At 38.0% G+C, this 15,279-nt stretch overlaps 1 protein-coding gene across 1 annotated transcript; it reads right to left on the bottom strand.

Moving 5' to 3' along the window:
- Nucleotides 1-9,412: 9,412 nt before the first annotated feature.
- Nucleotides 9,413-11,953, bottom strand: LOC107829132 (peptidyl-prolyl cis-trans isomerase CYP19-3). Its single transcript, XM_016656576.2, has 2 exons — nucleotides 11,803-11,953; nucleotides 9,413-10,205 (listed from the first exon to the last, which is right to left on the bottom strand). Exon 2 carries the CDS (start codon nucleotides 10,189-10,191, stop codon nucleotides 9,652-9,654), a length of 540 nt encoding a protein of 179 aa, XP_016512062.1. The 5' UTR covers nucleotides 10,192-10,205; nucleotides 11,803-11,953; the 3' UTR covers nucleotides 9,413-9,651.
- Between the last annotated feature and the right edge of the window lie 3,326 nt (nucleotides 11,954-15,279).

Below are 15,279 nucleotides of genomic sequence, written 5' to 3'. Positions count from 1 at the left end.
GGCCATTTGTCTCTTGGGGCATGGACGTCATTGGACCAATTGAACCAAAGGCTTCGAATGGACACAGGTTTATACTGGTTGCCATCGATTACTTCACAAAATGGGTAGAAGCTGTCACTCTCAAGTCGGTCACTAAGAAAGCTGTGGTGGATTTTGTACACTCAAATCTTATCTGTCGCTTCGGTATTCCTGCGACTATCATTACAGATAACGCAGCAAACTTGAACAGTCACTTGATGGGAGATGTATGCGAGCAATTCAAGATAACGCATAGGAATTCCACGCCTTATCGGCCAAAGGCCAATGGTGCCGTGGAAGCGGCAAACAAAAACATCAAGAAGATTCTGAGGAAAACGATCCAAAGTTCCCGACAGTGGCATGAGTAGTTACCTTTTGCATTATTGGGGTACCGCACTATGGTACGCACATCAGTAGGAGCGACTCCTAATCTTTTGGTTTATGGGACCGAGGCTGTAATACCGGCAGAGGTAGAAATTCCTTCGCTTCGAATCATTGTCGAAGCAGAAATCAAAGACAGCGAGTGGGTTAAGGCTCGACTGGAGCAATTGATGTTGATTGATGAAAAGCGAATGGCCGCAGTTTGTCACGGACAGTTATACCAACGAAGGATGGCCCGTGCTTACAACAAGAAAGTCCGACCCCGGAATTTCGAAGTAGGTCAGCTGGTACTGAGGCGTATTCTGCCGCATCATGAAGAAGCAAAAGGAAAGTTTGCCCCAAATTGGAAAGGCCCATACATCGTAAGGAAGATATTGCCGAGAGGAGCACTGTATTTAGGTGATATCGAAGGAAATGACCCCGACACAGCAGTGAATGCAGATGCAGTCAAGAGATACTACGTCTAGATCATACTCCAAGTGGTCCTGACACATTTGAAAATGGCGAAGGTTTTATCCCCCCACTACTCCCAAACACTACCCAATCCTCTCTACAAAAAGAAAAAAAAAAGAAGGAAAAAAAAAACACAAAAAAAAAACATTGATTGAGGCCTGAACTACGTTTGACTTGATTCCGAAAGGATACGTAGGCAGCCTCTCCCTGAGGTTCAGTCACACCAACAATAAAATCCCATTCACCCTGAAATTGAAACCGGGGCACGTCGAGCAGTTTAGAAGTTAGCATCATCTACCTCTCTTTACCAAGCACAAGCCTTCAGATCAATTACCAAATATGGTGGGGAACCAATAAGTGTCACAAATGGAGACCAGCACACTCTGAATTGAGAGAGATAAAATGAGAGAGTCTCGGCGGTGAAAACCTTCGGGCACCACGAGGCGACGGGAGTAGAGAAACCAAAATGAGAGAGCTTGTTTAGTAAAAACTCGCAAAGAGTGCTATCAAGCGATGACAGGAAGAGAAATGAGAGAGGTCAGCCAGCGAAAACCCGCAAAGGGCGCTGTTGGCCGAAAAAGAATGACGCCACCCCAAGAAAGTTTCGGCAGAGTGCCACCGGTTCGGAATCACAGATCCGTTCTGGTTCAGGAAAATGCAAGCTTTTAGAAGGTCAGACGTCCAGTCCAAAGAGCATGTCATGTCATTTAAAGCCAGTGTTATCTTCCTCAGATAAGTCTTTCTCGTCCCGAAAAGGGTATTCCTTTTCTGATTTGTTTTCCCCTTTCTTTGTTTCTTTTCGAATCCCTTTTGCATTTTAACCCCGAGTTCAGGGCACACCGGAAAGGACAGGTGGCATGGTTTGTTTGCACGGAATCCCGTCTCATGAAGGAAAGCGCCTCATCTCGTTGGTATGATTGCCCAAGCATGATGAATCATGACGTTTGATGGCGTTTCAGAGTAAAGAGGAAAGAGAGAAATCTTGAAATCTTCCCCAGCAAGTCCGCCTTCGGACAAATCCCCACAGAGTCTCCCTTTGTAAATATTCCCCCCCACAGAGCTTCCTTTTGAACAATCTCCTGCAGAGTCTCCCAAATATGAAAAAAAAAACCGTTGGAATTTCCTCAGCACACCCCCAGCGAGTCCTTTTGTAAATATTCCCCAACAAGCTTACCCCAACAAACCCTGGGAAACCCGTTTTGAAACAAAAAAACCCAGCATACCCCATTGCACAGAATCCGCACAAAGAATCCACTTTGTAAATATTCCCCCCACAGAGCTTCCTTTTGTACAAATTCCCACAGAACACCTCCAATAAAATCCCCGTTGAGAACCTTCAATCAAAACGGGACAAAAAGAAAAAAGAGGCCTTACGAGGCAAATCATCGCAGAATCTGGAAATACAAGCCTGAACAGTCTAGAAGGGTTTCGCCATTCGAATCAAATCAATGGCGGAACTTCACAACAGAAATGAAGACGCAAGAAAGCAACTGGGAACGATCAAGGTCACCAAACCGACCGTCATTTCCGAACTAACAAATGATTCTTTGTTTGAAAAGTTGAAACAGGTCTAATCCAAGACAACCGTGCAAGAAGCAGGTGTCGCCCAAAGAAGAAGGTACACGGATACAGGAAGCACTTCGGCAACGATGAATTCACTCGAAAGGTAAGCTTCCACGAAACTCCCTTTTATCTTCTATTAAAACAAGAAAACTCAAAAAATAGATCGTGTAGTATTCTCGAGCTTTATCCCCAGCCAGTCAGCATTAGGGTTTTAAACCTTAAACTGAACTTTTCCCTTTCAGCCAGCATTAGGGTTTTAAACCCTAAACTGAGCTTTTCCATGTAATCAGCATTAGGGTTTTAAACCCTAAACTGAATTTTCCTTTTAGTCAGCATTAGGGTTTTAAACCCTAAACTGAACTTTTTCCTTTAGCCAGCATTAGGGTTTTAAACCCTAAACTGAGCTTTTCCATGCAATCAGCATTAGGGTTTTAAACCCTAAACTGAATTTTCCTTTTAGTCAGCATTAGGGTTTTAAACCTTAAACTGAACTTTTTCCTTTCAGCCAGCATTAGGGTTTTAAACCCTAAACTGAGCTTTTCCATGCAATCAGCATTAGGGTTTTAAACCCTAAACTGAATTTTCCTTTTAGTCAGCATTAGGGTTTTAAACCCTAAACTGAACTTTTTCCTTTCAGCCAGCATTAGGGTTTTAAACCCTAAACTGGATTTTCCTTTTAGTCAGCATTAGGGTTTTAAACCTTAAACTGAACTTTTCCCTTTCAGCCAGCATTAGGGTTTTAAACCCTAAACTGAGCTTTTCCATGCAATCAGCATTAGGGTTTTAAATCCTAAACTGAATTTTCCTTTTAATCAGCATTAGGGTTTAAACCCTAAACTGAACTTTTTCCTTTTCAGCCAGCATTAGGGTTTTAAACCTTAAACTGAGCTTTTCCATGCAATCAGCATTAGGGTTTTAAACCCTAAACTGAATTTTTCTTTTAGTCAGCATTAGGGTTTTAAACCCTAAACTGAACTTTTCCCTTTCAGCCAGCATTAGGGTTTTAAACCCTAAACTGAACCTTTCCCCAGCTAGTCGGTATTAGGGCTCCAACCCTGAACTGAGCGTGCATATCCTCTTTCATCAATTTTATGAACTTCCGGGCGAATAATTAACAAAATTTTCCTAGTGAAACTGGGGCAGAAATTTCGTTCGTTTGTTTTCTCCCGTAGGTCTGACCTCGAGCCACATGGATCGAAATGACCCACGAGATGAGTCCCAGTTCGGAATCAAAGAAGAAAAAAAAAAGAAGGTCCCGAGATATCGGAGTAAATGGAAGGCAAATTGACTCCAACATTTGCTTTGAGGTCCTGAACCCTGCCAATTGCGCCTCACTCAGTATCCCAGAGATTTAAGCAAGTCGCCGCAACTCGCGAGCATCAAGATTCAGATCGGAGTCTACAAGCAGAATCAGCTAAAGACCCAAGATCAAGTCATAAAAGAATCATAGATAGGAATCTTGTAACTAGCAGTTGACATGCATATAAGTAGTTAGCTCAGTTTCCAATTTTCGTTTGGTTGTAATAAGGCGGTCAGTGACGTAGCAGTGACAACAGCAGCAGCAGTAGCAGCAAGCATTGCAGTCCCATGGTAGTCCCAGCTACCAAAACTTCTCGAACTACATTGACCTGATTCCTGTTTAGCCCAGGATATGTAGGAAATCTTTGAAGCAAGATTCGGTCAGATCTTTCAAAAAAAAACATGCTTCATACGGAGTGGTCCATAGGCAAAAATCACTCATACACGCTCACTTTATCTTTGCACGAAAACTCTTCGTGTTTCCGAACAAAGAGGGGCAGCTCTGAGCACGTGATTTTTGTTTTTGCGCGACAGTCGCTCCAAAAGAATAAAAATTGGTCCTGCTGTACAATTTTTGGATTTCCGTGCGGCACTTTGTTGATTTGTTCGTGACTTTGGCCCGTTTTTATTTATTTACTTTATTAAAACAAAATTCAAAAAAAATGTGTACGTGTCATGCATAATCTGAACCGTAACATGGTTTAAATAGAAAAGCATAAACAAGCATCTTTGTCCGTGATTTTGTTTTGTTTAATTTTACCTGTTTTGAATTATTTTAATGTGTGTGCAAATAATTGTATTAGGTGTTTATTTTTTAATTTGATTTTTATTTTTATAATAAAAGTAAAAAAGAAAAAAAAAAGAAAAAAAAAAGGGGCCCTTCCCTTCCGGACTTGGGCCAATTTTAACAAAATTGGCCCAAACAAACAGCCCAAAACCCAGGCCTGCCCGGTCCAGACCACCTGATACCCAGGGCGTCCAAACGACGCCGTTTTAGTCCAGTGTGATTTGGGTCGTTGATCTCAGATTGATCAACGACCAAGATCACTTCCCCACAACCCACTGAGGAACCCGACCCGTTTTCACCCGGACCAACCCAAAACCCTTTATCCTCAAAACGACACCGTTCCACTTAAGACCATCAGATCCAAACCGTAGATCTAGATTGATCTAACGGTTGAGATCAACCCACCCACTAACTATATAAGCCCAGAACCTTTACCCTGCCCCCCCCTATCCGAACCCCAGCCTTCGTCTCCACGAACCCTTCCCCTCAAACCCTAGCCGCCCCTGCACACCTTCACCAGAAACCCGGCGGCATGAACGCCGGTGACCTCCACCTGAACACCATAGAACCCCCATGCCGTCCTGAACCCGAATCTACCAACCACACACCTCGAATCCTATCCCACCTTCTCGAATCTTCATTTGAAGATTCGAGTCGGAACCTAATCTACACCGATCGGCCCTAAATTCATACCAGACACTCCCCAGACCCCCTCGTGATCAAACCATACTTGGTTTGGTCCGAATATGACCAGGGAAGCACGAATCCTAGATCTGAGTTTTGAAACCACAAGGTTCCTCGTCACTGGTTCATACCCGTTCGAGCCAAGGAAATTAAGGTCTAAGGGACCTTAATCGAAGTGTTTCTCATCTGAGAAACACTTCGATTAAAGTTCGTTCAACCTTAAGAAGAGTCTGTCCAAGTCCGAGTCAAGGTTTTTGATTTTTTAAGATTTGAGGTGAGTCTTGCTTTCTTTCTTATTTCTGTTTGGTCCATGTGAGTGATTAAATGTCTGTCCATGTTTTGTTTCAATTTGCGTCTTTGAATTTTTACCAACTTCTGTTTGTCCACTTTGCCCGAACCACTGTGTTTGTTTGAACCCCTCCTATTCTGATAAGGCATGTGTATTGGTTGTATTCCAAATTTGTACTGACTAGTTGACTCCTCGAGTGTAATTTTGTTTAGTCAGTATAATTTGAATCATGCATCGATACTGTTTAAATGTCTGATTTTTGGCTACGATTGTGTATGTTAATGCTAATATAGTCGAGTCGACATATGTCGTCAATTAGTTTCAGCTGTCCGAACAATAACAAATCGACTTACTTCTGCTAAGCATTTGTTGAATCAATTAAGAACCAGTTTTGTTTACTTATAGCTGTTGAGGATGTTTGGTTTAAATGCGGAATTGGAGGGCATGTGCACTCGTGCACAGCATGTGCATTGGTACACCTCATGTGCCTTGTGCACAGCCTGTTTCCTGCATAAAAGGGCTTTTAATTTTAAAATGGTTTGACAGCATATGCTGTCAGATACATTCTACTGCCCATACTTTGCTTTAGTTTAAAGAAGCATTAAACCTTTTAAAAGTTAAATCTGCCAGGGAATGTTGATGGGGTTTAATACTTAATTAGCTAAAGTGGGACTGAAAATGGAAGGCACATGGGAGGGGTATTGGTGATAATCTATCAGGCTGTAAAAGGGGTAGTATGAAGGCTTATAAAAGGGAGGACATACAGAGATAAAAGATGATCTGAAAAATAGAGGGAGAGGGGGAAACACACTGTGAGGAGTTTTGAAAGAGAAAGCTTGAAATACATACAAAGAGATACAGACATAGGGGGATACTTAGACTGAGAGGATTGAAAAGGATAGAACTGATTTTAGGAAAACACAGATAGAGAGAGGTTAAGAGATAGAAAGTATACAATCAACAATTAGAAACTGTTTCCTCCTATTGTTATTTGGATTTCAGTTGTTCAACTTGTTCAATCAATTCTGATTCTTTGAAGTTCCAGTTGTGTCTACTAGTCGAGTGTTTTCATTGGTTTACTACTGGTTTGGTCTGCCTGGAGTTCTGATTCTACTCCACTGGGTGTTGCTGTCATTTGGTTACTGCTTTCTATCGGCCATAGTTGCATTTCTGCACTCGAGCCTGTTCTTGCTGTATTGCTTTGTCTGCTGCTATCCTGCCCTGCTGCTGCTGCTATTCTGTTTCCTGCTGTTGCTGATTCCCCTATTTTCTTCCTCTTCTCTTTGGCATTTTCAGTTGTTTCCAGGTACACATCTCAAGTCTCACATTGGTGTAGCTGAATGTAACATTGAAAAAGCATGAATAGAAAGATTTGAAGGAGTTATAATCACCCGTTTACTGACTGCCTTTTCATAAATATTGTTAAGTTTATGTAAATTGTAGTTTATAGCTGATAGAGAATACATTATTAAGCTTGTACTATGTTGATTTGAACTGTGGTGTTCGATTCGTTTAGTGGCATACAGAATGTAAATAGAACTCTTGGAACGTGAAATTATTTAACGTGATTGTTAAAATTAAATTCACTCTTTCAGCATGTATTGAATAAGTAAGGGCAAATGGCTATTAAACCTAGCCAAATATAATGTGGTTTTGAACTGCCCGGTTTTCGATTTCTTTAGGCCTTTATAGGATTAGTTTTGAATGTTATCGGTAGTATTCTTCAATAAGGAATTCTATTAACCCTGTTTAAGCAAGTTAATCTAATTTTGACCTAAAGATGTTGGTTCGGATTAAGTGTCGTATTTCATTAGAATAAGCGGATTTCTTCTGTCAAACTAAAGCAATTTTCCATTGAAGTGTAGTGTTTTCTCTACTTTGTAAATAATTAATCAGAAATTGATAAGAATCCGGATTAGGCAAAAGCCTATAGTTAAATTAGCATGTTCCTTTTCTTTTAGTTTTAGGGACAAACGTAACAGAAATGTAGTCGCTTTAGGATACCCTTCTAAAATAATGAGACGAGCCTCGCCAAATAAAAATGCAAATTGCGGGGCCCTCAATCAACAACTAATCATAATATTTAGAATTCAGGCTAGGCCGTTTAGTGAATCTCATGGCCTTCTCAAAAATAATAACGCGTTAGACTCTTTAGGCGCGGCTTAATTAAATCATATTCTTAAATTCGGGTGCACATTGATGTGACCCAAATCCAAATCTCAACGAAGTCAAATTGTGTTGACGATCACGGGCGCATTGATTGTGACGTGGTTCGAGATGCATTTTCACGACGTTGCAATTCTATAAAAATAAGTGATAAAGATAAAAGCGGTTTAAACTTAATAAAAGCACGTAAGTCATAACATGTATTCAAATCAGATATTTAGCCATTATAACAATTTAAGCGACCGTGCTAGAACCACGGGATTCGAGGGTGCCTAACACCTTCCCTCGGGTCAACAGAATTCCTTACTTAGAATTTCTGGTTCGCAGACTTCATTTGGAAAAGTCGAAAATTTCCTCGATTTGGGATTCAAGATAAACCGGTGACTTGGGACACCAAAAGCCAAACCTTTCCCAAGTGGCGACTCTGAATTAAATAAATAATCTCATTTCGAATATTGTCACTTAAATTGGAAAAACTCCACCCGCGCATCTTACCCTTCGGGGCGGGGCGCGCAAAAAGGAGGTGTGACAGATGTTACATTAGATGCTCATGTTGTGAATAACTTAAAGATTAAATCTCATACTTTATGTCCATTATCTTTACTTTTTATGCCTATAAAAGGTCATGTAATTGCAATAAAAAGATACACCAAAGTGAAAGAAAAAAACACTTCTCCCTTCTTTCTATCTCTTCTTATTTACATTTTAGTGCATTGCTTTTATTTTATAACACATTTCAATATTTCTCATAGAAAAAGATTTGATTTCGCTATTAGTTGTTAAATACGAGTATATAATACCAATAACTTCAATTGGAGGTGCTGGTGAGTGAAGACAAAAACTACTTTGCTTTCATTGTTTCTTCAATCAATCCAAAGAAAACAATTGACTTTTTGTGTTTGGTTTTTCTCTCAAATAATACTTTTAATTAAAAGATTATTCCCGCGCATGGATTATGCAGAGTTTTCAAAGGTATAAACAATAATTCATCATAGTGGGTACCACGACGATTGCGAGAGGGCTTTTCCACCCTTGGCTACATAGTGAAAAGGCATATGTACCCGACCTATAACTGGATTTTTAATTGCTTAAATTTTGCCGGGTCCATTTTAAAGTGGAATAAATTTACCTTTAAAATATCACGACCTACGCCTCAATATTTTTTACCAATAGAATTAATTTTTTTCTTTATTTTTTCAATCTTTTCCTTTACTTCTCTGTTATTTCTCTTGTGGCATTCGCCACCTCTATTTTTTCCTCACCATAGAACTTTTATTGCATTAATATAAACATAATTCCAACTAACGCCAACCAATTAGAGTAAACATAAAAGAAAGGTAAATTTTTTAATCCTCGAGAACTTCTCAGAGAATAGTACAAAAATAATAAATAATTAGAATTGTTGTCTTCACCATAGATAATTTTTAAGGCAATTCTATGTTCTCACACGCCTCCAAAAAGTGAACACACTTTTTGTGCCGTGTCATCTTTCAAGGGATACTTATTCCACTTTAAAATAGTTAAGGTATAATAGGAGTCCCGCAAAGTTTAAGTGTGAAGTTAAAATATGATTATAGGTCAAAGAGGTACTTATGTATTTTTCCTTTTATACAACATATGGTGTTTTCTTTTCCAGGGTCTTATCAGAAATAATTTCTCTGCGAATTTGTCATCACTGTTATTATACATATGGTGTTTCAAGTATCATACCTGAATCCAAAATAACTCTGCCTCACCAAAATTTAGACAAAAAAATCCATTACATGGGGAAATCAAGGAAAGGCTCCTTCAATTTTATTGAACATAATCTAGAGTATAATCCCAAGTGAAGGGATTTAGACAAGGTACGAAGTAAAATACAATGTCATTGCACCGATTATTGAATGAAACTACATAACTTTGCAAACCTCTACAATAATAGCAGCTCGTCAAAAAAAACCTGCATATAAGATTTTTACACAGCCTAGGTGAGTAAAACTCCAGTACCATGACATGTTGCTCAAAAACTACATTATCTCCTCACTTCGTTCTCCTTTAGCTCCCCACAATCTTCAATGGAGACAGTGCATGATGTTTTCCCACTATCTGAACCCACATTTTCCATTTCCTTGACAACACTATAGCCGTCTACAACTTTGCCAAATACGACGTGTTTCCCATCAAGCCAAGGCGTTGGTACTGTGGTGATAAAGAACTGAGATCCATTGGTGTTTGGTCCAGCATTTGCCATTGAAAGAAGTCCGGGTGTAGTATGCATCACACTGAAGTCCTCATCAGCAAATTTTGCACCATATATCGATTCTCCTCCAGTCCCATTTCCTTTGGTGAAATCTCCACCCTGGCACATGAAGTGTGGAATGATACGATGAAACACCGAGCCCTTGTAATGTAAGGGCTTCCCTAACTGCCCAATCCCTTTTTCACCGGTGCAGAGAGCACGGAAATTTTCAGCAGTTTTAGGAGTCTTATCTTTAAACAGTTCCATCACAACTCTTCCAGCCTTGGCCTTGCCAATCAATATGTCAAAGAAAACCTTTGGATTTTTCGCCATAATTACTTTTAAACCTGAATTATAACATGCATACACCAGTTAATACACGCTAAAAGACTGTTTAGTATGATAGAACAGAAGATTCTCATATAACCTTCCATGACAAAAAACAAAACAAAGGGAAAAAGAAAGATAAAAGGAAAAAAAAAAAGAGGAACAAACTATCTGAACAAAAATAAAATAAAAAACAATACGTAATGACAACCTTTTCTGCAAACTTATCCAAAATGAGCATATAATCAGGAAACGTACTCATATCAAAATTTCTTTCATCAGCATGTCCTCCAACTACTATCAGGAAGGATTTTCGCTAAAGGGGTTGTTAAAAAATTAAAAAAGGACTGTGGCTTGTGGCAGAGGCAGAATCTCCACGAAGGGGGTTCAAATTTTTTTTTTTTTAGCTAGTGAGAATTGAACCCATGACCTTATGTAGATTTTGAACCACCTTGACCACTAAACTACACTTTTGGATTGTGTTAAGGGGGTTCAAAACTTAATATATAGAGGTAAAAAACAGATTTTGCCTTATATATAGTGTAATTTTTCGGCGAAGGGGGTTCGGGTGAACCCCCTTGCGCCCCCTTAAATACGCCCCTGGCTTATGGGAATTAAACCAGCAACCTCACAAAAGTTTTAAAGCCCCATGACCACTGAGCTATGCTTTTGGGCTATGGCAAGAGGATTCAAAATATAATATATAGAAGCACAAAATGTAATTTGCCTTATAGGTACAATGTTATTTTCCGCTAACAACTATATTTTTCTATATACAGACCCAGAGCACCCTAAATCCGCCCTAACGAGTATATTTTTCTATATACAGACCCAGAGCACACTATCATATTTAAGAAAACCTGCAAGTAAAATAATCATCTAAAATAGAAGCTATGTTTAAATAGCTGACCAAAAAAAAAGGAATACAAATTTATAGCATCTCTACCAAGAGAAAGAAATCAGATATACAAATTCTACCACTCAGCATAACTGGATGATAAACTAGACAGCACCCATGCTCATTTTTTCACAACATTTCTATATCAGTCATAACAATGCTCAACTCGTGCTACGGATAACAACAAAACATCCTAAGCTGTGAAAGTCCCCACATTTTCTACAAGGACATCATAACACAACATTGCTTTGAGGACAATGAAAATAACACCCAAAGCAGGGGTAAAGTTATCTGGAAGCATATACACTCACGGTTTTCAGCTCAGCCTATATAAACAAATTTATCAAAATATATATTTTTATACTTATACTAAGTTCTCATTAACCATCACAAAGGGGTAATGAGTGCATTCTTACTCCATATCCACTACCTTAAAATTCAAAATACATAATACAGTGTGGTGAAAACAAATTCAGATTCAAAAAATATATTCCATATGAAGTATAACAAAAATGTCAATCACATAACGAATCCTTCTGAGTAATTGCAACAAATGCAGATCAAGAGGACACCAATAAATGGATTAGTTATATGAAATTTCGATATAGCACAAGTTTTGAGCTCACACAGCGTTTCTCAAAATTCTGACTGTGATGCCTTCGATATGTGCTTCTTCTCATAAATAGGGATTACAAATAAAGAGAAGACAAGTGACATACCTTTGGGTGCAGAAGAAGATTTTGGAGACAATTGTAAGTAAGTAGGGTTTTAGCGAATTTATAGAGAGAGGCATGTGGTTGGAGATTAGGGTTTAGGGTTTTATTTTTTGCATTGGCTACCCATGTAGTTTGAGATCTTCACACATTTTTCCCCATCTTTTGTTTGCAATTGCGTAAAACGACATTTTGCTTTGCCAGCTTTTTTGGAATTTTGAGTTCTGCCCCATGTCCCCCAAAATATTTTCTACGCTGGTACAAGACTTCTTCTCATCTATCACTCTCCCCCTCCAAAGGTTTTCTTTTCAGTACATTCGTCCCAAAAATATGAAACGATTTATAGGAAGATTGATTATTCAATATTACTGGAATTCACATTTTTTATAGTTAAAAATGTTTAAAATATGTTTCAGCTAAGGGTGTTTAACGGGTCGGGTCAGCCCGGTTACGGACCAGCCCAGACCGATTAAAATCGGAATCGGCCCGGACCGGTAGAAGGGGGTTGGGCTGGGCTAAGGGTGTAGGGCGGTTTGCACTGTTTACCTTCGAACTACCGGTTACCCGGACCGATCAAACCCGATCAATGAACAGTGTTCTTCAACCGGTTAACCGGCCCAGCCCGGTTTAACGGTAAAAAAAAAATTAAAAAAACTGGGCCCAGATTTCTGACCGTTGGAAACGGTCCATTTCAGAACATGATCGTTGCCCAACGGTTGAATTGCACAAATAGCCCAATTTTGGTTTTTTTAAAATTAACCCCGCTTTGAAAAACTATAAATACCCCCCACCTCTTCCTCATTTCTTCATTCATCTCTCGATTCTCATATTCTCTCATTCTTCAATCTTCATTCTTCCCCTATTAAAGTGCAATCAACTATTTGGCTATTTTTCTTTTTGGAATTTAATTTATCGTAGTATTTATTATTTGAAGTTTGAACAATTGAACTTCAAAATTGGAACAATTGACGTATCTTCGTGGTAACATTGGAATTGCGAAATCATCAAGTGCTCAATTTATTGCCGAATTCAGTGCACTCCCTCCAACTCTTTCTCTTATTTACTATTTTATTTGCATATTTATTTGTTGCTAGTAGTTAAATTTTTACAATATGTTTAATGCTGTAAAAAGAGTTTGTAACAAGGTTACTAATCGGAGAAATAAAAAAAGAGGTAGTACTTCAGCTTCAGCATCCGGTAGTAATTTAAATACCTCTCTAAATATTCCTGAAACATTACCTGATAATAATATAGATTATGAACAATTCCAAGAAGATTTTGGTAAAGAAGATAATGAATTAGAAATGGAAGATGAAATACCACTTACACCTAGTAATGTTGGAGCTGCTAATAGGGGTGGTGGTCGTGGTGCTACTAGTAGACCACATGTGGTCCCGACTAGTAATCGTAGAAAAAGAAGTAAGGTTTGGAAATTTTTTGAAGACATATCGAATAGTGATAGAGTTAAATGCAAACTTTGTAATGATATTTTTAAACATAAGACTGGAGGACAATTAGGGGGGACTGTGACACTTAGTAGACATATGAGAATTGAGCATCCTATAGAATGGGGATCTGATGGAGATGGAAATCAATCAACTCTAAACCCTACTACTGGAAGTCTTGTGAAATATGATAAAATGAAGGATCGTGAGGAGTTGTCAACCTTTTTCTTTTGCTTCTTCATATCTTATTATGTATATTCAAAGAATTTATAATCCTTTATTTAAAGGTATCCGTAGAAGTACTTGTAGATCTGATATCTTTAGACTTCATGGACAATATGAAACATACATACGTTATTTGTTTAGCCACCTTCCTTGTAGAGTTTCTCTAACTTCTGATATTGGCCATGCTGTTAATGGAAATGATTGTTTGACAATTACATGTCATTGGATAGATGATACTACTTGTATGCAAAAACGTATTATCGCTTTTAAATATGATGAAGATCAGAATCATACTGTTGCGTTTATAAGTAGTACTATTTGTGAAGTTGTTGAATTTTATAATCTCAAGCAAAAAGTATTATGTATGTCTTTTGATAATGCTTCTAACAATAATGCCGCAATTTCAATATTAAAACTGCATTTGAAACCACCTCTTGATGAAATTTTTCATGTTAGGTGTGCATGTCATGTTTATAATTTAATTGTTAAAAGTGGCCTTAATTTATTTTCAACTGAGATTACTCATGTTAGAAGAGCAGTTGGTGTTATTCAAGGAAATAATAGACAATCTAGAATAAAGGAATTTAAGAATAAGTGTGTCCAATATAACCTTAAACCCAAATTCATGCCAGACGAAATTGTTATTAGATGGAATTATACATATATATTTTTAAAATATTGCTACAAATATTGATTCCCAATAACTGAAGTTGCTAATGCGCATTGTACTGATCCAAACTGTATGTTAACAACTACTACTTGGGAGGTCATTAATGATGTTGTTAAATTTTTACACAGCTACTGTTGAGTTTTCTGGAGCATATTACCCTACTGTTACTATGGCTTTAGTACATATAGCTGAAATTTTTTTCCTACTCTTTGAATTTAAGAGGAATGAAAAATATAGGGATGTTGTTGAAAAAATGCAAGCAAAATTCAAAAAATATTTCTTTCCAATTCCTCCGATTTACTTAATTGGTGATGTTTTAAATCTTTCTATTAAGATATCTGATTGTCACCAATTAATGAATGCTTTATATACTTATATGGAGATTGGACCAACTGAAACCCCAGATTTATATACTTGTATGAACAAGCTAAATGAATATTTACAACAATTATATAATTATTATACAAATGTAATTGATGATGATGCTCTTAGTGTAGGCAATGTTAATCCCACTATGCATTGTACCACTTCTGTTACTGTGGATGATGAAGAAGGCCTTGACAGTTTTAATATTTTTTCTATATTTTCTAACACTCAAACCAGTAGCAGGAACATTGATGAACTTCAATTCTACTTGCAGAAGCAAAAAAAGGCTCGCACAAAGGAATTTTCACCGTTGGGATGGTGACATGAGAATGGAAAGCAATTTCCTATTCTTTTCGCTATGGCTCGGGACGTGCTGAATGTGTCAATTCAATTGTTGCATCAGAGAGTGCATTTAGCCAAGCAAGACAACAACTTGGAGACACCCGTCACTCATTGGGAAGCAATGATTTGGAAGTTTTAGTATGTTTCAGAGATTGGATTAGATCGGAACGAAGAAATCAAGGACGTGAAGATGTTGATAGCCCAGAAGACGAGAAACTTGGAGATATATTAACGCATGGTAACCCATCCGAATTTAACACCCTAGAAGAAGGTCACTCAGTTCATATTGATTATGAAGAACTTACTAAGACAATGCAAAACCTTTGAATTTACTCTTTCTTGGTTAATTTACTTGTTAAATGTTAACCTTTCAATTTGTTAGTTTGAATTTTGAAATAAATGTACACTTGCAATTTATAAGTGCAATTTTTCCCA

This window comes from Nicotiana tabacum, chromosome 11 (assembly GCF_000715075.1).
Source record: "Nicotiana tabacum cultivar K326 chromosome 11, ASM71507v2, whole genome shotgun sequence".
In the NCBI taxonomy this organism is placed as follows: Eukaryota; Viridiplantae; Streptophyta; class Magnoliopsida; order Solanales; family Solanaceae; genus Nicotiana; species Nicotiana tabacum.
This window is presented reverse-complemented; position numbering and strand designations above follow the sequence as displayed.

Excerpts from the sequence above, each read along its gene's own strand:
- LOC107829132 (XM_016656576.2), bottom strand. The coding sequence starts at position 10,191 with ATGGCGAAAAATCCAAAGGTTTTCTTTGACATATTGATTGGCAAGGCC.